Source organism: Chiloscyllium punctatum, chromosome 20 (genome assembly GCF_047496795.1).
Source record: "Chiloscyllium punctatum isolate Juve2018m chromosome 20, sChiPun1.3, whole genome shotgun sequence".
Lineage (NCBI taxonomy): Eukaryota > Metazoa > Chordata > Chondrichthyes > Orectolobiformes > Hemiscylliidae > Chiloscyllium > Chiloscyllium punctatum.
This window is the reverse complement of record NC_092758.1, coordinates 71,307,802-71,331,120: the sequence shown is the minus strand read 5'-3', so window position 1 is coordinate 71,331,120 and position 23,319 is coordinate 71,307,802. Positions and strand designations below refer to the sequence as shown.

Below are 23,319 nucleotides of genomic sequence, written 5' to 3'. Positions count from 1 at the left end.
CTGAGCTACTCCAGCAATTTCTGCTCTTGTTGCGTACCAACTTTTTTATGATTCATTGCCAGGACACCCAGATCCATCTGTGCAGTCAGGTACTGCAATCACTATTTTAATAAAATACTATAATTCCATTCTTCCTGCCAAAGAGTGGACAAGTTTTCATTATCCCCAAATACAACCTACTGATTTTTGTACCCAATGAATTCATCCATCTCCCTTCATGACTCATGTCCTCCTCAAGTTTTCGTTTTAAATCTTTCAGTCCCCAACAAATCTAATAATTATACATTGTCTAAAATCACTGATCGACTGGCGAGCAGAGGTACTTTGCTCAGGCCTCCAGCCTGTGAGCTGGGAATGCTTGTTGAACTGGGGACCGTTGTGGATGGTCAGCGGCTTGTGAGCCTGGTTTGACCATGTGTGGAAGCCCCCTGTCTTGATCAATTGCAGCGCCGTTAAGGAAAGACTGTAATGCTTATCTTTCTAACTTTATTTCTCATTTTTTAAAACTTGTACCATGAATAACTGTAAATAATGCAACATTTTTTTCTTTATTCCTGTATTTTGTATCCAAGATCTCTACCTGGGCACTTGTACCTCAGATGGTGCCATGTGAGCAATATTGCAAATATTTCACTGTAACCTTGCATTTCTGTACTTGAGTACATGTGACAATAAAGGACATTCTAATTCCATCGCCAATATTCAACCGTAATCAGTGGCACCAGCACTGATCCCAGTGTTATTTCACTCATTGGTGAAATGCAAACTGAAAATTACTTGTTTATTCTTTCTCTGCATCCTTTGGCAGCACAGTGGCTCAGTAGTTAGCACTGCTGCCTCACAACGCCAGGGACCCGGATTTGATTCCAGCATCGGGCGACTGTCTGTGTGGAGTTTGCACGTTCTCCCCGTGTCTGTGTGGGTTTCCTCCGGGTGCTCTGGTTTCCTCCCACAATCCAAAGATGCGCAGCTTAGGTGAATTTGCTGTGCTAAATTGCCCATAGTGATCAGGGATGTGTGGGCTAATCAGGGGTAAATGTAGAGTAATAGGGTAGGGGAACGGGTCTGGGAGGGTTACTTTGCGGAGAGTTGGTGTGGACTTGTTGGGCTGAAGGGCCTGTTTCCATATTGTAGGGATTCTATGATTCCTCTTTGCAATTCACACAAGAGCTCATGATGTGAAGGATAAAGTTTTTACACAAATATTATGTGGCTCAGTAAGTATTGGTGTGAAACCTTAACGTACACCATTTGGAAGTCCAGGTACACCACATCTACATGTTCCCCATTTTATTTATATAGTTTCCAAGGTTCCTTGTGCAATGTTCTAGTCAATCCCACTAATCCCGTAGCATGACAAGTTTATTTCCTTCAAATGATTATAAAATCCCCTTTTAAAACCATTGTTTCCGCTTCTCACAGGTCACTGCGATTCTAAGGGAAGATATCACATGGCAGTGAGGAAGCATTAAGAATGATGGAGGAGTGGCCCACAGTATCCTGGAGGAAACAATCCATGCGGAATGCTAACGATAGAAGGGAGGGAAAGATTCATCTGGCGTTGGCACCTTGTTGGAGAAGGCAGAAATGGCAGAGGAAGATCCTTTGAATGCGAAGGCTGAAGGGTTGGAAAGTGAGAATGAGGGGAACCCTATTCTCGTTCTGGGAGGGAGTGAAGGAAGGGGTGATGGCAGAAGTGAGGGCTCTATCAACCAGAGTGGAGGAGGGAATCAGGGATAGCCCAGTGGACGGTCACCACCAGAGTCTAATTCTTCCTGTATGGATGTAGGTGGTGATGCAGACAGATATGAGTGCAGCAATGGTTCTAGAGGTGCTGCTGTTCTAGTTTCTGGGAATATTCTTCAAACACCAAGTTAGTCTCTCCCTTGGGATTTTGCAGTAGTTTCCAATCACACTGATACAGCATCATCATGATCAGCAATACAGAGTGACCAGACTTGGAGTCAGATTAATAAGGACTGCACTCTCTCTCCTGCCAGCTGGCAGCACTGGCAAGGAACAAGTCTTCACCGTGTATACATTACTCACCCATGTAGCCCACAGTGCCCACTCTGCCTTTGACTGTCTGTCCCTCTGGCACGTACACTGCCAGGCCCAAGTCCGATATCCGAATGTGACCTGTACAAACAACACTTGCTTTAACATCATCCACTGCACATTCGGATACTATCAAACAAGGGAGTTCAACTTGATCTGTAAGATAGGGATGCGCCCCTGCAGTAGCAGCTGTCTCAGTTCCACAATCTCAGACAGAGAACCAGCAGCTTGAACAGCCAGAGACAATTCTCCAATTTCCATAGTGATCTGGGTTGCTGGTCCCTACCCAACACTGAGGCGCACACTGTCTTGCCAGTCCCCCTCCCCCAACCATTCCCAACCCGCTGCAGAGTGATATCTTGGTGCAGATTTGCTCACATACCGTGATCGTCCAGGAGCAGATTTTCTGGCTTCAAATCTCTGCAAAAGAAAAGACCCATCAGTGGAGGTGGTGGTGGACAAGCAGAAGAACAGGAGGGGGGGGGGGGTGGGCAGAGAGACAGATACATGGCACAGCATGTTGAGTCATGGGATACAGCACTCAGCCGTATTCCCGTGATGGGATACAAGGTAGTGACAGAGAAACAACAGGGCAAGTGTCAAATGTTGTGGGAAAGGCTGGGACTGCTCAATGTGTCACTGTACTCACCTGTAAACCACCCTCTCTCTCTGCAGATGCTCAAGACCACAGCAGATCTGGGCCACGTAGAAGATGGCACGTTGCTCCGGAAAGCCAGCCTCGCCCATGTGATAGATGTGAAACTTGAGATCTCCTCCGTTCATCAGGGTTAAGACCAGGCACAAAGCATCCTTTGTCTCATAGGCATAGGCCAGGCTCACCTGCAACAAAACAGGCCAAGTCATAAAGAGGCAGACACCGAGTGGGCACACAGGCACACAGACACATGCATGGGCAAGTGTGATCACCGTGAGCTCTTCCAGCCGCACAATCGTCCAAGATCACTACTCTCCTAACTGCAGTTCCTGAGCATCTCCATTCGAGGTTATGTCTTAAGTTCAAACGGAGTAAGCTACAACAGGCGAGTCCTGTGATCCAAGATTGACAGCGAATTAGATTTGTCTGCAAGGGACAGGAAACATTCTGAAGTCATGGGATTGACCCAGTCCATTGGCAGCTGGTAGGACAAAAACTGGAGGGTAGAGACAGGAATGGCATAGGTAGGGAAATAATGGAATTCAATGGGGAAAAAAGTGCCATTGTAGAGAAATTGAACTTTTCCTGTACATCTTCAATTTAGGATAGCAAAATAATCATCATGTAGGAGAAAAGATGGCAGTCCAGCCAAGATGTGGGGATGGAATCAGACTCCAGATTTGGTGGGCCGGGGGCTGCCTATGGATGAAATAGCTACATCTGTGGCTCTGATATTGAATCCATTTCAAGTACTTACTACAAACCTACTGTTCACTTTCTCCAAAATCTCTTTCTCATTTAAAGTCATGACCTCTCCTTTCCGCTTTTTGATTCGTTTCTTCTCCAGCTTTTTACAGGCGTACATTTTCCCTGTGGCTCGAACCTGGCAGGCACAGACCTCAGAGGGAGAAAGGCACAGATATCAAACAGGAGGTACAGGAGGGATCTCACTGACAGCACTCTGTCCAACTCAACACTTACCTCCCCAAAGCCTCCCTTTCCCAGCACCCGGTACTGGCGGAAGTTGTACTTGGTCACAGGCTGCCTGTTGAATAAGAGAGAGCCAAATTATACACCGGGGCAGCACAGTGGCTCAGTAGTTAGCACTGCTGCCTCACAGCACCAGGAATCCCGGTTCGATTCTAGCCTCGGGTGACTGTGTGGAGTTTGCACATTCTCCCAGTGTCTGTGTGGGTTTCCTCCAGGAGCTCCTGTTTCCTCCCACAGTCCAAGATGTGCAGGTCAGGTGAATTGACCATGCTAAATTGTCCATAGTGTTCATGAATGTGTAGGTTAGGGGCATTCGTCAGGGTATATGTAGAGCAATAGGGTTGGGGAATGGGTCTGGGTGGGTTACTCTTTGGATGGTTGGTGTGGACTTGGTAGGCCGAAGGGCCTGTTTCCACATTGTAGGGATTCTATGAATAGCAGGCTGAGCTTCCATGGAGAGCTGTTAATAACTATGTCCACGATTACAGCAATCCCCAAGGGAGATCGGATGACAGGGACAGGACTACTCAGAGACACAAGGCTCCCATCACTGTGACTCCTCAGATTCTATCGGAGAATATCTCAGCCCTATCCCCAGTCAAACACCCACGTCAGTCTATGTGCTAACCCATCCTCCTAGGCAGTACTCACGTCTCCAGGTATTTCCACTGGAGGAAGCGACTGAAGTACAAACTGTCCATGTAATCAGAGAAAGGTGCAACACTCAGGAAATCGTGGACCAACCTGTCAGAGGGAGAGAAACAGCGAATAGAAGGACTGAAGATAACAGTCAACGAACATTTTCCACCCACATTCCATACACATTCCCCCTGCCCATGCTGCCCTGACTGACACACAGCTCATGGAGATCACTTATTTTCGCAGCTGCCATCGCCCAAGTGTGACTCTGTTGCAGTTCATCATTTTTGGAGGCCCTCATCCATGCCTTTGTTACCTCTAGACCTGCCTATTCTAATGCTGCTGGTTGGACTCCTAGAATCTGCCCTCAACAACCCTGAGCTCACTAAAACTCACTGTCCACGTTCGATGTCTCAGCCCCAGTCCCATTCCCATTCCCATTCTCCTCTCACCCGTGTGATCACAGCCCCATGCTGGTCCATCGACAAGCAGCAACAGGATTTCAAAGTCCTCATCATTGTTTCCAAATCCCTCCACAGCCTCACTGCCGCTCCTGTGATCTCTTTCAGCTTGACAACCACCCGAGATCGCTCCCCTCCTCTAACTGTAGCACCCGAGCATTTTAAATGCTCTGTCATTTAAGGATATGCCTCAGGTTCCGAGGGACTGAGCTCCAGAAAGCCCTCCCTACAGCCAGATGCCTCACTTCCCCCCCACCTATCAAGCTCAATATCGTATGGTTGTTATGCTCCTGTGGAACAGCTTGGGTCAATTCACAGCACTACAGGTACTAAGTTATTGCAATGCTGGGATCAATGAAACCTGCAATTGACTTGTGAACATAGATCTGATTGCTCAGAGAATCTAGGAGTTGAACCATAGCTTCCCTCCACCACACTCACTTCTGACATTCCTTGAAGAGCTCCTTGCAGGCTCCATTTTGCAGCTCTTGCAAACAATGACTCCTCATGTTGCTGGGTATCTCCGAAATATACTCGGGGGACTCAAGAGAAAATAAAAACACAAGATCAGCATGCATCAGAACTCAGTTCAAACTCGTGCTTTTTTTGCACAAAAATGTAGGCGATTGTAGAGATGGACATCAACCTGGCTTAATCCCCTGACCATATAGAGTTCCAGGCACCACATCCCACCACCCAGCCCGCGCCATCGGCATGGCAACAGGAAGGGAGACACTGTAATACCTTGGGGTCGAGGAACTTGTCCACAAGGCACTGACCGCAATCCTTTCGCTTTTCATCTGGAGTCACCTCATAGTCAGCCTGGGAAGGAAGCAGAAACAGACCATCAATGACATGAGAACAGCAGAAGTAGGAGCAGAATACCACTCAGACTACTGAGCCTGCTTCTCTTTCACAGATGATCTTGGGTTTCAGCTGCCCTCACCACACTCCACATCCCTCCACCTCTGAGGCACCAAACGTAAAGGGCGGCACAGTGGTTAGCACTGCTGCCTCACAGCGCCAGAGACCTGGGTTCAAATCCCACCTCAGGCAACTGACTGTGTGGAGTTTGCACATTCTCCCCGTGTCTGCGTGGGTTTCCTCCGGGTGCTCTAGTTTCCTCTCTCAGTCTAAAGATGTGCAGGTTAGGTGAATTGGCCATGCTAAATTGCCCGTAGTGTTAGGTGAAGGGGTAAATGTAGGGGAATGGGTCTGGGTGGGTTGCTCTTCAGAGGGTCAGTGTGGATTTGTTGGGCCAAAGGGCCTGTTTCCACACTGTAAGTAATCTAATCTAATCTGTCAACCTCAGTTGTAAACACTTTCAGCGATGGAGACTCCACAGCTCCCCCAGGTGGAGAATGCCAGAATGTCTCAATCCATTGTGCCAGGAAATTTCTCCTCCTCAGTCTGAAGTGATCAGCCCCTTCCCTGAGGTAGGATCTCCATGTTCTCAATTGCCATCCCAGGGGAAATAGTGTCTCTCAGCAGCGACCCCATCAAATCTCTCCAGAACCTTCAGTGCTTCAATGTGACCATCTCTCATTCTTGAATCAAGAAAACTGACTCAATTTACCATGTCAGATTCTTTGGGCATGACAAAAGTCCTAAGTCTACATCAGCTAGAACAGGAATCAAACTCATGCTGTTGGCTTTGTTCTGAAATACAGAAGTGTCATCAAGTCAACTGCACTAACCAGTCTCCCTTAGACAGAGACTAGAAGAATCTGCCAGGTAGTGAACTGGAAATCAAACCCCACTATTCTCAGCCTCATCCCAAATGTGACATTATTTAGTCAAACTATCCAAAATCCCCAATTTACTGGACTGACAAACTCAAGCCCTCATTAGGTTTCTGCACTTAAGAAAATAAAACCGTTTAATATGAATTCTCACTGGCCTACAGCTCTGTAATGTAAACTTTATCCTTTCACAAATAGACTGACACAAATGCAGAGATGAATATCAAGGGAGGGTGGAAATAATGGAAACAGCGGGATGGCACCAGTGTGGATACTGGAGTCGGTGAGTTGTTTGTTTCAGTTCCTCCAATTCCTTTCAGTACACCAACACTTTCATCCACGGATTGCGAATTTGCCCTCTGACTGTCTCTGAAGAGGTTTTAACCCTCCTTCAGTAGGATCAGCAGAGCGATAGCAGACAAGTGGGCAGGAGCAAGCAGGAGAGCACAGGCTGAGAAAGACATGGACAGAGACAGACCGACCGACAGATTTAAAAAAAATGCTCTCCCTTTTCAAGCTCATTGCTCACTTCCACACTAGCCCTACAAAAGCCATGGTTATCTGATCAGGAACAAATTAAACATGGCTGGAAAGCAAACCTCCCTCTAGCTCAGAACCATTGGCTCCACAGTGTCTGCTTTCTGCTCTCACTGCTCCAGGAAAAGGCAACATGGTCTCCAACTCTCCATGCACTCCAATCAAGATGAGATTTTTAAACACTGCAGCTCTCTCAACACGCAGCCTCCTCGATTTAAAGCAATATTTATCTTTATCAATCCGGAGTCCAAACATAAAGTAAATAAAAAGCTCCTGAAAAAAATCAAATGAAATGAGAAGGGGTAAAGAGGATCAATCCAGCCTAGCTAATTACCAGCCTCAACGGTTAACTCTCAATCAGTAAAGTGCTGTAAGGCATCAAGTGGTATCAGGCCAGACTTGCTCAGCAATGCCCAGTGTGGATTCCACAAGGCCATTCAGCTCCTGATTCATTACAGCCTTGGGTCAAACATGGACAAAAGAAAAGCTGAACTCCACAGTATCACTCTTGAATTCCCCCACTATCAACATCCTAGGGGTTACCATCGACCAGCAAGACTGGTCAGAGGCAAATGGAATCCAATCCAGATAAAAGTGAGGTGATGCATCTGTGCAGGACAAACATTAGATTAGATTAGACGTGGAAACAGGCCCTTCGGCCCAACAAGTCCACACCGACCCACCGAAGCGCAACCCACCCAGACCCGTTCCCCTACATTTACCCCTTCACCTAACATTATGGGCAATTTCGCATGGCCAATTCACCTAACCTGCACATTTTTTGGATTGTCGGAGGAAACTGGAGCACCCAGAGGAAACTCACGCAGACATGGGGAGAATGTGCAAACTCCACACAGAGGCAGGAATTGAACCCAGGTCTCTGGCGCTGTGAGGCAGCAGTGCTAACCATTGAGCCACCATGATCAATGATGGGATCCTGGGAAGCACTGACGATCAGAGGGACCTTGGCATTCACATACACTGAAGGGCATACATAAGGTAGACAGGAAGAAACGTTTCCCCTTGTTGGAGGCACTAGTGACCGGGGGATAGATTTGAAGTAAGTTGTTGTGGTTCTGTTCACCGAGCTGGGAATTTGTGTTGCAGACGTTTCGTCCCCTGTCTACGTGACACCCTCAGTGCTTGGGAGCCTCCTGTGAAGCGCTTCTGTGATCTTTCCTCCGGCATTTATAGTGGTTTCAATCTGCCGCTTCCAGTTGTCAGTTTCAGCTGTCCGCTGTAGTGGCCGGTATATTGGGTCCAGATCGATGTGCTTATTGATTGAATCTGTGGATGAGTGCCATGCCTCTAGGAATTCCCTGGCTGTTCTCTGTTTGGCTTATCCTATAATAGTAGTGTTGTCCCAGTCGAACTCATGTTGCTTGCCATCTGCATGTGTGGCTAAGGATAGCTGGTCGTCTGCAACACAAATTCCCAGCTTGGTGAACAGAACCACAACAACGAGCACCTGAGCTACAAATCTTCACACAAATTTGAAGTAAGTGGCAGAAGGTTTAGATAAAGAGAGAGAAGAAGAAACATTTTCACCAGAGAGGGTGATGGAAATCTAAAACTCATGATAAGGGTGGTAGAGGCAGCAATCCTCATAACATTTTTAGAAGATTTTGAGCTATAGGGAGAGGCTGAATAGGCAGGGACTGTGTTCCCTGAAGCGCTGAAGGCTGAGGGTTTATAAAGTCATGAGGGGCATGGATAGGGTAACTAGACAAAGTTCATTCTGGGTGCGGGAGCCCAGAATTAGAGGGCATAGGTTTAAAATGGGAGGGGAAAGATTTAAAGGGGATCTTAAGGGCAACGTTTTCATGCAGAGGGTAGTACGTGTATGGAATGAGCTGCCAGAGGAAGTAGTGGAGGCTGGTACAATTGCAACATTTAAAAGGCATCTGGATCGGTATATGAATAACAAGGGTTTAGAGGGATATTGGCCAAGAGCTGGCAAATGGGACTAGATTAGGTTAGGATATGTGGTCAGCATGGACGAGTTGGACCGAAGGGTCTGTTTCCATGCTGTACATCTCGATGACTCAATATTTAAATGCATTCATGCAATGTCAAGACAGACAAAGTTATGAGGCAAGTACTGGAAAAAGAGATTAGAAAGGATATTGACAGCACGGATGTGATGAACCAAAGGGCCTTTTTCTCAGCTTTAGATCTTTATGACCAGAAATTTAACTGGACTAGCCATTTAAATACATTGGCTACATCAACAGGTTAGAGGCTGGGGATTCCTTAGGGAGTAATTCCTCCCCTGATTCCCCAAAGCCTGTCCACCATCTAGAAGATGCAAATGATGCCATAATCCCCACTTGCCTGGATGGGTGCAGCTCCAACACTCAGGAAGTTTGACACCACCTAGGACAAAGTAACCTGCTTGACTGACACTGCATCAACCATTTCAGCATCCCTTCCCTAAGCCACCGACACTCAGAAGCAGCAGTACGTACTATCTACAAAAAAAACCACACATTTGGACTGTGCTCCAGTCCTATTCTGGACCTCACCCACAACTCTTTCTGCTACATCAATAATATCATGGGTGCTGCTTCCCTCTCGTCTGGAATTCGAAAGGTTTAATGATCTGAATTCCAATTTCCACCCCACCCTCACTTTCACTTGATCCATCTTGGATTTCTCCCTTCCCTTCCTTGACATCTGTTTCCATTTCTGGGGCTAGGCTGACCATCAATATCCACTAGAAACCCACTGACTCCCAGAGTTACCTGGATTATACATCCTCACATCCTGTAAAGACCCTGCGCCATTCTCCTAGTTCCTGTCTCTGTTGCATTTGTACCGACGAAGCCAACTTTGACAAAGGAGTCTCCGAAATGTCCACCTTCTTCCTCACCCGAGGATTCCCCAGCACCATTATCGACAAGTTCCTTGGCTGGGTCCAACTCATTTCTTGCACTCTGGCCCTCACCTGCTCTTTTCCCTCCCATGACAGCGATAGGGTCCCCCTTGTCCTTATCTACCATCCCAACAGCATCCACATCCACAGGGTCATTAGCCACCTCCAGAGAGATGCCACAACACACATATTCCATTCCCTTCCCTTCCCTTGTCAGTCTTCCTCAGGGACCACTCCCTCTGGGACACCCTGTACCGCCCTTCCTTCATCCCAACACTCCTCACAGCACCTTCCCTCGCAATCACAGAAGGTGTGACACCAGTCTGTTTACTTCCTCACTCCACAGTATCCAATGGCCTAGGTGAAGTGACACTTTACCTGCACTAATCTAGTCTAGTGCATTCACTGCTCACAATGTGGTCTCCTCTACATCAGGGGAACAAAGTGGAGACTGGGTTGCTGCTTTGCAAAATCCCTATGTTTTGTTTGCAAAATAAAAAGAGACCGTGAGCTTTCAGTTGCTTATCAGTTCAACACACCATCCTGTTCCCTGGTCAACATCGGTCTGGGGCTTGCTGCAGCGTTCCAGTGAAATTCAGCACAAGCTGAAAGAACAGCACCTCATTTTTCACCTGGGGGACTCAACAGCCCTTCGGGCTCAATATCGAGTTCAACAACTTTAGGGCTTGAGCTTTCCCATGTCCTAACACCAAACCCCAAACACCAGACCTTATTATCAGTGTGCGACTACATACCATCCATTGTTAGCCATGAATAGTCCCCATTAATAGCTATTCATCTTCCTAGCCAGATTGTTATGCACTCCTTTGTCTGTCCAACTGCTCTTCTCTCTCCACCTATCGCTTATTCCTGCCCATCCTTCTGCATATAAATCAATGTTTTCCAAGCTATCAGTTCAAAGGAAGGATCACTTAACCCAAAACGTTAATTGATTTCTCTCTTCAGCTGCTGCCGGACCTACTGAGCTTTTCCAGCAATTTCTATACTACCGACAAAATGCACTGCAGAGAAATCTTCAGACATGGCTTCCAAATCATGGCCACTTCCATCTTGAAGGTCAAGGGCAGCACATACATGGGAACACCACTCCTGCATGTTCACTTAGAAGATCTCCTCCTCCCTTCCCCATCCTAATTTGGAATTATGGCACTGGGTCATCGGGTCAAAATCCCGAAATTCTCCCCCTTGGGTCTTGGCTACGGACCAGAGAATAAAGCAAATTGAGCCATGGTCTTTGAACAAAGACAAAGAAACATCAATATGCAAAGTGAGGACAGCAATACAATCTGTAATAAAGCCACACCTCACTGTCTAATACTCATTTATCTTTGGCTAATTCTGTGTAAGTGACAAATTATGGTTGCAAGCCCCATATCAGAATATCATATCAGTCAAGGCAGAACCCTTCGATTGTTCACTAACTCCAAAAAGATTAAATTATCCAGCTGATCATTAAACTGTACAATAATTGCAGTGCTTCAATTGAAGGCCTTGCCTCAGAACTTCCTCAAAAGCCACCTTCTCAAAGGACTGCTGCAGCAACCAGTCACTTTCTGGTACAAAGAGAACAAAAGAACAAACCAGCATAGGAACAGGCCCTTCAGCCCTCCGAGTCTGTACTGACACATTTTGCCCTTCCACACTAAAAGAGTCTTCACTTATCCCTCTAGTATTGCTCTAGTCCCGTCCTATTCATGTATTTGTCCAGGTGATTCTTGAATGCTGCTATTGTGTCTGCTTCCACCTCCTCTGGCAGAGCGTTCCAGGCACTCCCCACCCTTTGTGTGAAAACTTGCTTCACACATCTCTTTTAAACCTTCCCCTCTGCACCTTGAACCTGTGTCCCCTACTAACTGACCCCTCCACCCTGGGAAAAAGCCTCATACTTTCCACTCTATCCATTCCACTGACAATCTTACAAACTTCGCTCAAGACACCCCTCAACCTTCGGCATTCCAGCTAAAACAAACCCAGTCTATCCAACTTTTCTTTATAGTTAAAATCCCCTATATTAGGCAACATCGTAGTAAATCTTTTCTGGATCCTCTCCAAAGCATCCACATCCTCCTGACAGCATGGTGACCAGAATATTATGGTAGTTTACTTTCTTTTCCCAGAACAGCATTTTCGTGGAGTCTGGAAACTGCACTCAAGCACCTACTCTTGGACACAATTCCAGCTTTTTCCCTAGACAGCTGGTTTCACAAGATTAGCACTGCTCCTAGGTTTCTGTGAGCTCCAATCCTGCTTAGCCACACGAAACAAATAATACCGGTGGGCTTATTTCATCTCTACTTTCCCTTGTACTGAATTATTAATTGCTCCTAGGCTTCTTTGGGCCTTAAAAGTATCCCAGGCTTTTCCTGAGAGCTAACTCCAACCTTTAAGTGCTACTGTTTCACAAACATCTCCAATTCCTCTCTGCCAGAGTAGCAGCCTGTCTAGGAAGGAACCTTCTCACTCTAGCCCCAAGTACCTGACTGACTGGCAGTTCAAAAGGTAGGAACTACCTGCTTCCACATCCTCCAACTGACTAATTAAAACTAATTGTGACCCTTACATTGCTGTTAAATGAACTTTGAACTGATATGGGTGAAAGCCTTACAACAAATCCTGTCCTCAGCCTTGGGCAGGATTAAATAATGGTGGGTTGATTAATTGGAACACTAAACATTTCCTGAATATTACAATTCTCCAGCTAGCTTCCTCTCTATTTGCCAGCTCTGATAATACAGCTGAAACGGATATTTTAAAAAAAGGATTTCATCATTATCTACAAAAAGGACTGCAGCTGTTCATTAGTACCTTCTCAAGTGCAATTAAGGTCAGATAACTCAGCCACTGAAATTTTCATACACCACGAATAGATTGAATTTTTTAAAAAAAATATGAGCAGAGGCTGTAGTTTCAATAGATTAGATGATTAAATCAGGTATAAAATAGTCTCAGGACACAGTGAGAAGCAGAAGCCTTTGTGATTGTGAAATCAGCTTTATTGCACGGTTGTATCAAGAGAAAGGTGCATAATATTACAAGTAAACTTAGATTCTAAAGTTGAGGTCCATGGAATTTTGATTTTCGGGTCTTTAAAGACTTTTATTAGAAAAACGAACAGACTTTTTTTGTCTGAAAAGGTAGCAAGTCAAAATGGCTTTTTCACGTTATCACCTAATTTTATCATACCACATAACGCGAGAACAGGTTACACTCTGAAATTGTGAACCTCAATATTGTAAAGTGTCCAAACAGAAAATGAGGTGCCTTTCTTCAATCAGGACTTCAGAACCATTTCTACAAAGCATTGCCTGATGTTGCTGAGTTGCGAGAGATTAACTTAACACGCCAAGCGATTCTTTTTTGTTCGCAAACCAAACAGCGACTTAACTTTTATTCCAAATCTCTTTTCTGTTTTAAAAAAGTAGTCTGTCTTTTGATTTACAAAACAGTGGATTGAATTATCTACAACTGAACATGCCCAGGTCTGAATGTGTCAAGACAGGCCAAGTGCAGGCTGCAAGAGAGAAAACAGAGGGGAGGACTGGAACGGGAATCACAGAATCATAGAATCCCGACAGTGCAGAAACAGGCTATTCGGCCCAACAAGTCCACACTGACCCTCCGAAGAGTATCCCACCCAGACCCATTCCCCTATTCTATTACTCTACATTTCCCCTGACTGACACACCTCACCTACATATTCCTGGACACTATGGACAATTCAGCATGGCCAATTCACCTAACCTGCATAGGTTTGGACTGTGGGAAGAAACCGGGCTCCTGGAAGAAACACAGGCAGACACAGGGAGAACATACAGACTCGACATAGACAATTACCTGAGGCTGGAATTGAACCAGGTCCTTGGCACTGCAAGGCAGCAGTGCTAACCACTGAACCACCGAGCTGCCGTACTTGGGGCCGGGCACTGGGGCCAACAGCATTTCTCAGGCAGTGCACAAACTCCTCAGCCTGCTCCATCACAATGTGATACAACAGTCAAGTGGGTCTGAATGTTGCAAGGAGCTAGCTCTATCCACAAGAGTCAGGAACAGAGAGAAAAACAAAAGTGCTGGCAGCACACGATGGGACAGGATCATAGGTTCAAACAACTACAGGGTCCAGCACAGACACTTACCATGGCATCCAGAAACTGCACACAGTGACACAGCTCTGGCCGGGTCTCACAGAACTGGCGAAACAGTAACCTCCCAATGGGCTGCTCATCACAAAGACTCTTATAGTCCTTCACTAGAAAAAGAAGCAATGCATTCAAGCTTAGATCAATTTCACTCAACTGGACAAACAAATCTACAATTCACCAATCAATCAGTGAATACATTACTCGAGTCCAGTAACCAGGACAATGTACCTGCGTAAATAAACCAGCCAAAAAAAAAAAAGTTCAACTACACAAATACGATCAAATTTTACCCAAAGGCACCACACCCCAGACACAGAACCTGATGGGGAAATCTCACTCCCCACTGAGAAACAATGTTTGTTTTCTTTTATTTGCTCGTGGAATATGGGTATCATTTGCTGGCCATTCCTAATTACCCTTGAGAAGGTGATAGTGATTTGCCTTCTTGGTCCACAATGCTAATAGGAAGGCAGCTTCAAGATTTTGACCCTTCGATAGTGATGAAATAGCAGTACTTTTTCAGGTCTGATCTTGGAAGGGAACTTGCACATAGTGGTGTCCCCATATGTCTGCACCCCTTGTCTTTTCAGATGGAAGCGATCGTGGGTATGGAAGGTTAGTATAGGAACCTTGTATAGATCGCACATGCAGCTGCTACTGAGCATGGGTGGAGGGAGTGGATGTTAGGGTGTCAATTTGAGTGGGCTGTGGGGTCTCAGTTTGAATCATAGCATAAAATCAGGCCATTTGGTCCATTGAAAGAGCATCCTATCCCTGTAACTCTTCAAATCCCATGGCTAATCTACACATCCCTGGACACTGTGGACAATTTGGCACGGTAAATCCACCTAACCTGCACATCTTTGGACTCTGGGAAAAAGCTGGAACACTGAGGAAACTCAAGCAGGCACAGGGAGAATGTGCAAACTCCACACAGACAGCTGCCTGAGGCTGGAATCGAACCACAGTCCCTGGCACTGTGAGGCAGCAGTGCTAAGCACTGAGCTCCTTGTTTTGACTTAGAGTCATAGAGATGTACAGCATGGAAACAGACCCTTCGGTCCAACCCATCCATGACGGCCAGATACCACAACCCAATCTAGTCCCACCTTCCAACACCCTGCCCATATCCCTCCAAACCCTTCCTATTCATATACCCATCCAAATGCTTTTTAAATGTTGCAATTGTACCAGCCTCCACCACTTCCTCTGACAACTCATTCCATACACTTATTCACCCCCCCCCCCCCCCCCCCGTGTGAAAAGTTGCCCCTTTAGGTCTCTCATATCTTTCCCCTCTCACCCTAAACCTATGCCCTTTAGTCTTGGACTCTCCAACCCCAGGGAAAAGACTGTCTATTTATCCTATCCATGCCCCGTCCAGGGAAAAAAGCCCCAGCCTGTTCAGCCTCTCCCTATAGCTCAAATCCTCCAACCCTGGCAATATCCTTGTAAATCTTTTCTGAACCCTTTCAAGTTTCACAAAATCTTTCCGATAGGAAGGAGATCAGAATTGCATGCAATATTCCAACAGTGGCCTAACCAATGTCCTGTCCAGCTGCAACATGACCTCCCGACTCCTGTAGGAAATGAGGACTGCAGATGCTGAAGATCAGAGCTGAAAATGTGTTGCTGGAAAAGCACAGCAGGTCTCACAGGCAGCATCCAAGGAGCAGGAGAATCGACGTTTCGGGCATAAACCCTTCTTCAGGAATCAATCCTGAAGATTCCTGAAGAAGGGCTTATGCCCGAAACGTCGATTCTCCTGTTCCTTGGATGCTGCCTGACCTGCTGCGCTTTTCCAGCAACACATTTTCAGCTCCCGACTCCTGTACTCAATACTCTGACCAATAAAGGAAAGCATACCAAATACCTTCTTCACTATCCTATCTACATGCGACTCCACTTTCAAGGAGCTATGAAACTGCACTCCAAGATATCTTTGTTCAGCAACACACCCTAGGACCTTACCATTAAGTGTATAAGTCCTGCTAAGATTGGCTTTCCCAAAATGCAGCACTGAGCATTTATCAGAATTAAACTCCATCTGCCACTTCTCAGCCCATTGGCCCAGCTGGTCAAGATCCTGTTGTAATCTGAGGTAACCTTCATGGCTGTCCACTACACCTCAAATTTTGGTGTCATCCTCAAACTTAATAACTGTACCTCTTATGCTCACATCCAAATCAGAGGACTCAGCACCGATCCTTTTGGCACTCCATTGGTCACAGGCCTCCAGTCTGAAAAACAACCCTCCACCACCACCCTCTGTCTTCTACCTTTGAGCCAACTGTGCATCCAAATGTTCTCCCTGTATTCCATGCGATCTAACCTTGCTCACCAGTCTCTCATGGGGAACCTTGTCGAATGCCTTAACTCAACTCCATATAGATCACATCTACCACTCTGCCCTCATCAATCCTCTTTGTTACGTTGAAACTATGAGATCAGAACACACAGCAGAAGTAAACTTATTAAATCTGCTCCGCCATTGAACATGGGTCATTAGATAATAATTCTCAATTCCACTTTTCTTCTATTTTCACAAAATAGCCAATTCCTTGATTAAAAATCTGTCTATCTCATCATTGAATATACTTAAATGAACCAGCCTCAACAGACCTCAGTGGTGAATAATTCCACAGATTTACAACCCTCTAAGAAGCAATTCCTCATCAGTCTTAAATGGGTCACACCTTACTCTGAGATTAAACCCTCAGGTCCTAGATTCTCTCACAAAGGGACATAACATTTATACATTTACCTGGGCAAGTCCCCCAAGGATCCGGTATGTTTCAACAAGGTTGCCTCTCATTCTTCAAAACTCCATGAATCCAAGTCCAGTTTAACCTCTCCTCATGAAACAGTGTTTCAATGCCCTGTATCAGTCCAGGTAACCTACTCTGGGCTGACAATATATGGACGCCTTAGAATGTCATTATATTTTTCCTTATGCAAGATCATCAAAACTGTTCTAGGTATAATCTGACAAGTGCCTTGTCCTGTTTTAGCCTTGTATAGTTTATGCTATTTTATTTTCATACTTCATTCCCTTTGTCCCACCACTTGCCTTCCCACCTGTTTTTTTTCCTGCATCATTCACAAACCTGGCAGTGGTATGTTCACTTCCTCATCCAAGTCATTATAATAAATGTGGTAAATAGCTGTCACACAGATTCCTTTGCCACTCCACTGGCTAATCTGGACATGGCCTTCTCATCTCAACTCTCTCTATCGGTGAGCTAATCCCATATCCATGTTTCCAATACTGTAGGCTCTTATCTTATTAAGCTGAATTCACCTGAATAAGGGTGTTCCTTTGGCAGATTTCTGATCCTCTGGGATATTTCCAGTGCATCTACCAACTTTGTAGCCATTTCCTTCAATATGATAGAGGAGTTTTTTTTTAAAATATAGCCTCAGTTTCCAAAAGGTTGGGAGGGCATAAAAAATATTACTCAAGAGAAAGGTCTAGAGAAACTAATGTCAAATCATTATTCAACTCTTACGATTTTTAAGACTTTAAGATCATTGGAGCAGAAATTAGACCATTTGGCCCATTGAGTCTGCTCCACCATTTGATCATGGCTGAGAGTTTTCTCAACCTCACTTTCCTGCTTTCTCCCTGTAACCTTTGATCCCCTTGGCAGTCAAAAATTTATATCTGTCTTAAGTGTTACGAAGATGTGGGTGTACTGTACCTTTAAGACAGTTAAAGGCTAGCAGAAGTCACTGACAGCACCAAGTGTTCTGAACAAGACACAGTGCAACCTTTGGTCCAGCAGCTAGAGTAGTTAGTTGCCAGGAGATAAAAACAAATTTGAATTGGGCCAGTTTAAATTATACCCCCCCCCCCCCCCCCCAAAAAAAAGACTCCAATCAAGTTTGATCGAGTATATTGACAATATTAAAAAGCCAATGACACAATGTGATACTTTGATGGAAGAAGACTGGGGAAAATTGAACAGCTGAGGAGAACTGCCAAAAAACCAACAGATGTAGGCTGCCAGTAAGAACTCTCAGGAGGTACCTGTCAGAAGGAGGAGCTTGCACAGAAAAAAAAAGATTGACACTGAACTGGAGAGAAAGTCTACAGAGGAAGATACCAAGAGAAGATTCAATAGCTGGCTCATTTTGAAATTTGAATTTTTTGGTAAATCTTAATCTAAGGTTTTATCAGACTAGCATTATAGAGGGGAAGGTAAAAGATAGGTTTAGATAAACAAATTGTAAATAAATGTTAGTTAATTAGACTTTTAAAAATTAAACTTGTTAATTTTTACTCTAAATAGTGTCTTTTGGGATAGTTATTTGCCCCTCGAATTTTAACAGATGACAGCATGGGTTAAACCTGTTATGCAGGTTTAAATTAGTGGGTGGGTAGGGTTTACCCAGTGTTGTAACATATGTATACTCAATTCTTCCATTTCCTGACTCCCCATTATCTTCAATCTCCAAAGGACCTGTTTTCACTTTGGCCTCTCACAGAACCATAAATGATACAGAAGAGGCTCTATAGCCCACCAAAAAAAATACAACCTACACTAATCCCACTTTCTTGCACTTGGCCTGTAGCTTTGAACGTTATGAACTTCCAGTACTCATCCAAGTTAATTTTAAGAACGGTTCAGGTTTCCCATCTCATCTCCCTCTCAGCCAGTGCATTCCAGGGACCCACCATCCCTGGGTGAAGAAAACATTTTCTTCAAATCCTTCCAGACATCCCGCCTTTCAGCTCAAAAAAGTGTACCTCTTGTTCTTGACTCTTCCACCAAGGGCAACAGCTGCTTCCTCTCCATGACCCTCATAACATCGTACACGTCGCTCAGGCTCCCCCAATCCCAAAGCATCTCAAATCATCTCTGCTCAAAGAAAACAACCCAAGCTTATTCAGCCTCTCTTCATAGCAGAAATACTCCATCCTAGGGAATATCCTGGTAATCTCCTCTCAGCACCCTCACCAATACAATCATATTCTTCTTGAAGCATGGCGCCCAGAATAGCACACAGTACTCCAACTATGGTCTAACAAAAGTTCCATACAGCTCGAACAAAACCTCATTGCTCTATAATCTGTGCTATAGCTGATAAAGGCAAGCACCCCATATACCTTAACTACCCTATTAGTCTGTCCTGCCACTTTCAGGGTTCTGTGGACTAGCATTCCAAGAACACTCTGACCTTCATAGTGTCCTACCATTCATCAAACTCTCCTTTGTCCCATTAAATATATAAATAGGAGAGAGAAGTAAAGAGACTTGCTCTATTCAAACTGTGATTTATTAAGTTTGACTTGATTAATAACACCAGCATTTTTCCAAATGGTTGATAAGAGTTTAAACTGGTCTGTATTCCCGGAATTCTCTTTCCTTCCCTTCTGGAAAAACAGCTAGTGCCAACTTCAAATCGGAAGGGACCCTTCTCAAAACCCAGGAATCCTGAAACGTCAGAGCTGAATAGATAGGGGAAATCAATTGGTCTGTTTTTTTTGGGAGATGTTTAAGGGTGAATTGGGTAACAGATCATGGGTTTTCCCCATCATCCCCTTCTCCCCATGAGAGGTCTCTCAGAGGGAGGCACCTCTGACAAGGAATGATCAGAGGTAGGTGGGAATGTGCAATACAGAACACAAACAGGGTCAGTCATGGTCTGATGAAATGGCTGAGCAGGCTCAAGAGGCCAAATGGTCCACTTCTGCTTCTGTTTTAGATTTGAATATATTACCCATCATGTACACCAGCATTCCAACTGTGCACAGAGCACATCTAGAGATAAACTAAAGGGAAACCACCATGAAAACAACTGGCCTGAATACATCAGCAAGTCAAGGGCAGCAAATTGAGAACTCCCAATCACAGGGAGGTTATTCCATCGGGAGATCCAAGAGGGTTGTCAAGTCACCCAGGTATTATACAGACTCAGACTATAAAATTCATCAATGGTTAAACGTCTTCTGTGATTTGCCTTTGTGAATACTTCCAGCAACTGCCCTGAAATACACGTATTTTCATACTATCCAGCTCAATGCCTCCTGCCCACTGCCTAGTTCAATGCCTACTGACCAGCCCAATGCTCCCCACCCAGCTCAACATGCCACCTGCGATTGACCTGCCTGTGACTTGCTAGTTGGCCTAGTTTGTGAAACAACCAGCCGTTTACTCAGGCCTCCTGCAGCTACAGTGTACCCGATGCAGGAAGTTGCGGTTTACAGGGAGTCACATCCTGTCCGGAAGCTGCACATTTTATCACAAATAACTAAAAAACTGTCAAGTACAAATGCAGGCTGGGGAACTCCCTCAGGAGTCAGATCATGAAGAAGTGACTGAAGTAGCTGGCAGGGATCTATGGATGTAATTTCTCCATTGCCTGAAAGTCCAGATAAAATCCTTTTAGAGGCTGGGAGCTGATGTTGCACCTCATGAAACTGATGACAAACAATTGACAGGCAGTGCGACAATAATAGGAAAATACTTGAATCAGAGAGAAATCAACCATTCCCCCTCAGGCAATTGAACCCCAGTCTCTCTCAGGATAGCTGGGATACTAACTATGATACAAACAAGGAGATTTCAGAGGCGGGGGAGCTGGTGACTTAGGGGGAGATAGTGTCAATGCCAATAATTTATTTAGATTAGATTCCCTACAGTGTGGGGACAGGCCCTTCAGCCCAACTAGCCCACACCGACCCTCCGAAGAGTAATCTACCCAGACCCATTTCCCTAACGCTATGGGGAATTTAGCATGGCCAATTCACCTGACCTGCACATCTTTGGATTGTGGGAGGAAATCGGAGCACCCGGAGGAAACCCACACAGACACAGGAAGAATGTGCAAACTCCACACAGACAGTTGCCCAAGGCTGGTATTGAAACTGGGACCCTGGTGCTGTGAGGCAGCAGTGCTAACCATGGTGCCACTGTGCCACCCATAGAAATTGAGCTTCAATTAAGCACAGCGAGCCTGACATGATTTGAACGCACAACCTTCTGATGTGGAGTCAGACCTGATCCCGTTGTGCCAGAAGCCCACAGGTTTAATGAATAAATCTGGAATAACAGCTCTGAACAAGTCCTGTGGTGTAATAATGGTGTCCTCAACTTAAAGCCTCAGGTTGAAGTGCCACCTATCCCAGATATAGGTCTGAACGTGTATGAACGTTTATGAACAGAAACTTAAAAAAGCAAAAGTCTTTGAAAGGGTGTAATTTGGGGGAAAAAGAACTGTTAACTAATCAGAAATTTTAAAAAAGTGATATCTGTTTGTGAGCTCTTGTGGTTCAATGGCAGTGTCATAAGGTCATTGAGGTCTACAGCACTGAGAAAGGTACTATGGCCCATCACACCTGCACCAGTCAAAAACAACTTAGCTGCTCTAATCCCAGTTTCCAGCACTTGACCCATAACTAGGTGTGCCTTGGCATTGCAAGTGCACATCTAAACACTTAAAACGTTCAAAGGTTTCTGCCTCTACAACCTCATGGGTGGCACAATGGTTAGCACTGCTGCCTCACAGAGCCAGAGACCCGGGTTCAATTCCCACCTCAGGCGACTGTGTGGAGTTTGCACATCCTTCCCGTGTCTGCGTGGGTTTCCTCCGGGTGCTCCGGTTTCCTCCCACTGTCCAAAGATGTACAGGTCAGGTGAATTGGCCATGCTAAATTACCCGTAGTGTTAGGTAAGGGGTAAATGTATGGGTATGGGTGGGTTACGCTTCGGCGGGGCGGTGTGGACTTATTGGGCCGAAGGGCCTGTTTCCACACTGTAATGTAATGTAATCTAAAATAAAACCCTTACATTTAATGAGTTCCAGATTTTCAACACTCTTCCACCCAGAGCCTTTCCTCACATCCTTGAAATCCTCTGCTCCTCCCCCTCCGGGCATCATGTGGAGGTGTATCTTCCTGTCTCCCCTATGTGTCCCTCAAATTCCATACATCTCGATTAAGTGGAGTATGGGTGGGTTGCGCTTCGGCGGGGCGGTGTGGACTTGTTGGGCCGAAGGGCCAGTTTCCACACTGTAAGTAATCTAATCTAACTAAATTCCCACTGTCAATCTTTGCTACTCTGAGGAAAACAATCCCAGTCTGTCCAATTGGTTTTCAAAAGAAACTTTACAGCCCAGGCAATAGCCTGGTAAATCTCTTCAGTGCCATCACATCCACATATCACATGAATTCCAGCACTTCATAGAATACTCTAGCTGTGGCCTAACCAACGTTTCACACAGTTCCAGCATCATCTAGTATACCATACCTTCTTTACCACTATCTACAAATCTCGATACCTTCAGGAACCAGTGTACATGCACAAAGTCCCTCAATGACTCCCAGGATCCTACCATTGATCATGCCTTGCCTTGTTTGTCCTGTCCTAGTGTATCACTGCACAGTTATCCAAATTAAGTTCCATTTGCCACTGATCAGCCCATCTGACTAACTGTGTCAATCCTCCTATAATCTAAAGCTAACTTCCTCACTATTTATCGCCCAATTTTTGGATTATCTGTGAACTTACTGATCAACCTTCTGAACAAGACTGAAATGATTGACATGAACCACAAACAGCAAGGGCCCATCATTAACCTCTGTGCGACCCCCTTTAGGCACAGACCTCCAGTTCAAAAAATACACCTCAACCATCACCCTCTGCTTCCTCCACTCAGGCAACTGTGGACACAGTTTGCCAAATTTCCTTCAATACCACGGGCTTTTGCCTTTGCTATCAATCTCCCACGCAGGACCTATCAAAATCCTTCAAATCCAAGGAAACTACATCAAAAGCACTGCCCTCATCTATACACCTGTTTACCTCTTTGATAAATTCAGTCAAGTTGGTCAGACGTGACCTCCCCTTAAAACCTGGCTGACTGTAAGAACACAACACAGAACATTACAGCGCAGTACAGGCCTTTCAGCCCTCGATGTTAGACTGATCTATGAAAATAATCTGATGCTCATCTAACCAACACCATTCCATTATTATCCATATGTCCAATGCCCATTTAAACGCCCTTAACGTCAGCGAGTCTACTACTGTTGCAGGCAGGCCATTCCACACCCCTACTACTCTCAGAGTACCCCTGATATCTGTCCTAAATCTATCACCCCTAAATTTAAAGATATGTCTCCTTGTGTTCGCCTTCACCATCTGAGGAAAAAGGCTCTCACTGTCCACCCTATCAAATCCTCTATCTTCTACATCTC

General features: G+C 45.3%; 1 protein-coding gene across 2 annotated transcripts in view; it reads right to left on the bottom strand.

The window, feature by feature from the left end:
- grk6 (G protein-coupled receptor kinase 6) overlaps positions 1-23,319 on the bottom strand; it is a 44,866-nt gene that overhangs the window by 8,692 nt on the left and 12,855 nt on the right. For both annotated transcript variants that reach the window (XM_072591047.1, XM_072591048.1), the window contains exons 3-11: positions 14,112-14,224; positions 5,548-5,625; positions 5,245-5,345; positions 4,355-4,447; positions 3,695-3,758; positions 3,471-3,611; positions 2,708-2,898; positions 2,441-2,478; positions 2,050-2,139 (exon numbers count right to left, since the gene is read on the bottom strand). In XM_072591047.1, the coding sequence (XP_072447148.1) occupies positions 2,050-2,139; positions 2,441-2,478; positions 2,708-2,898; positions 3,471-3,611; positions 3,695-3,758; positions 4,355-4,447; positions 5,245-5,345; positions 5,548-5,625; positions 14,112-14,224 (909 nt within the window). The remainder of the gene's footprint in view (positions 1-2,049; positions 2,140-2,440; positions 2,479-2,707; positions 2,899-3,470; positions 3,612-3,694; positions 3,759-4,354; positions 4,448-5,244; positions 5,346-5,547; positions 5,626-14,111; positions 14,225-23,319) is intronic.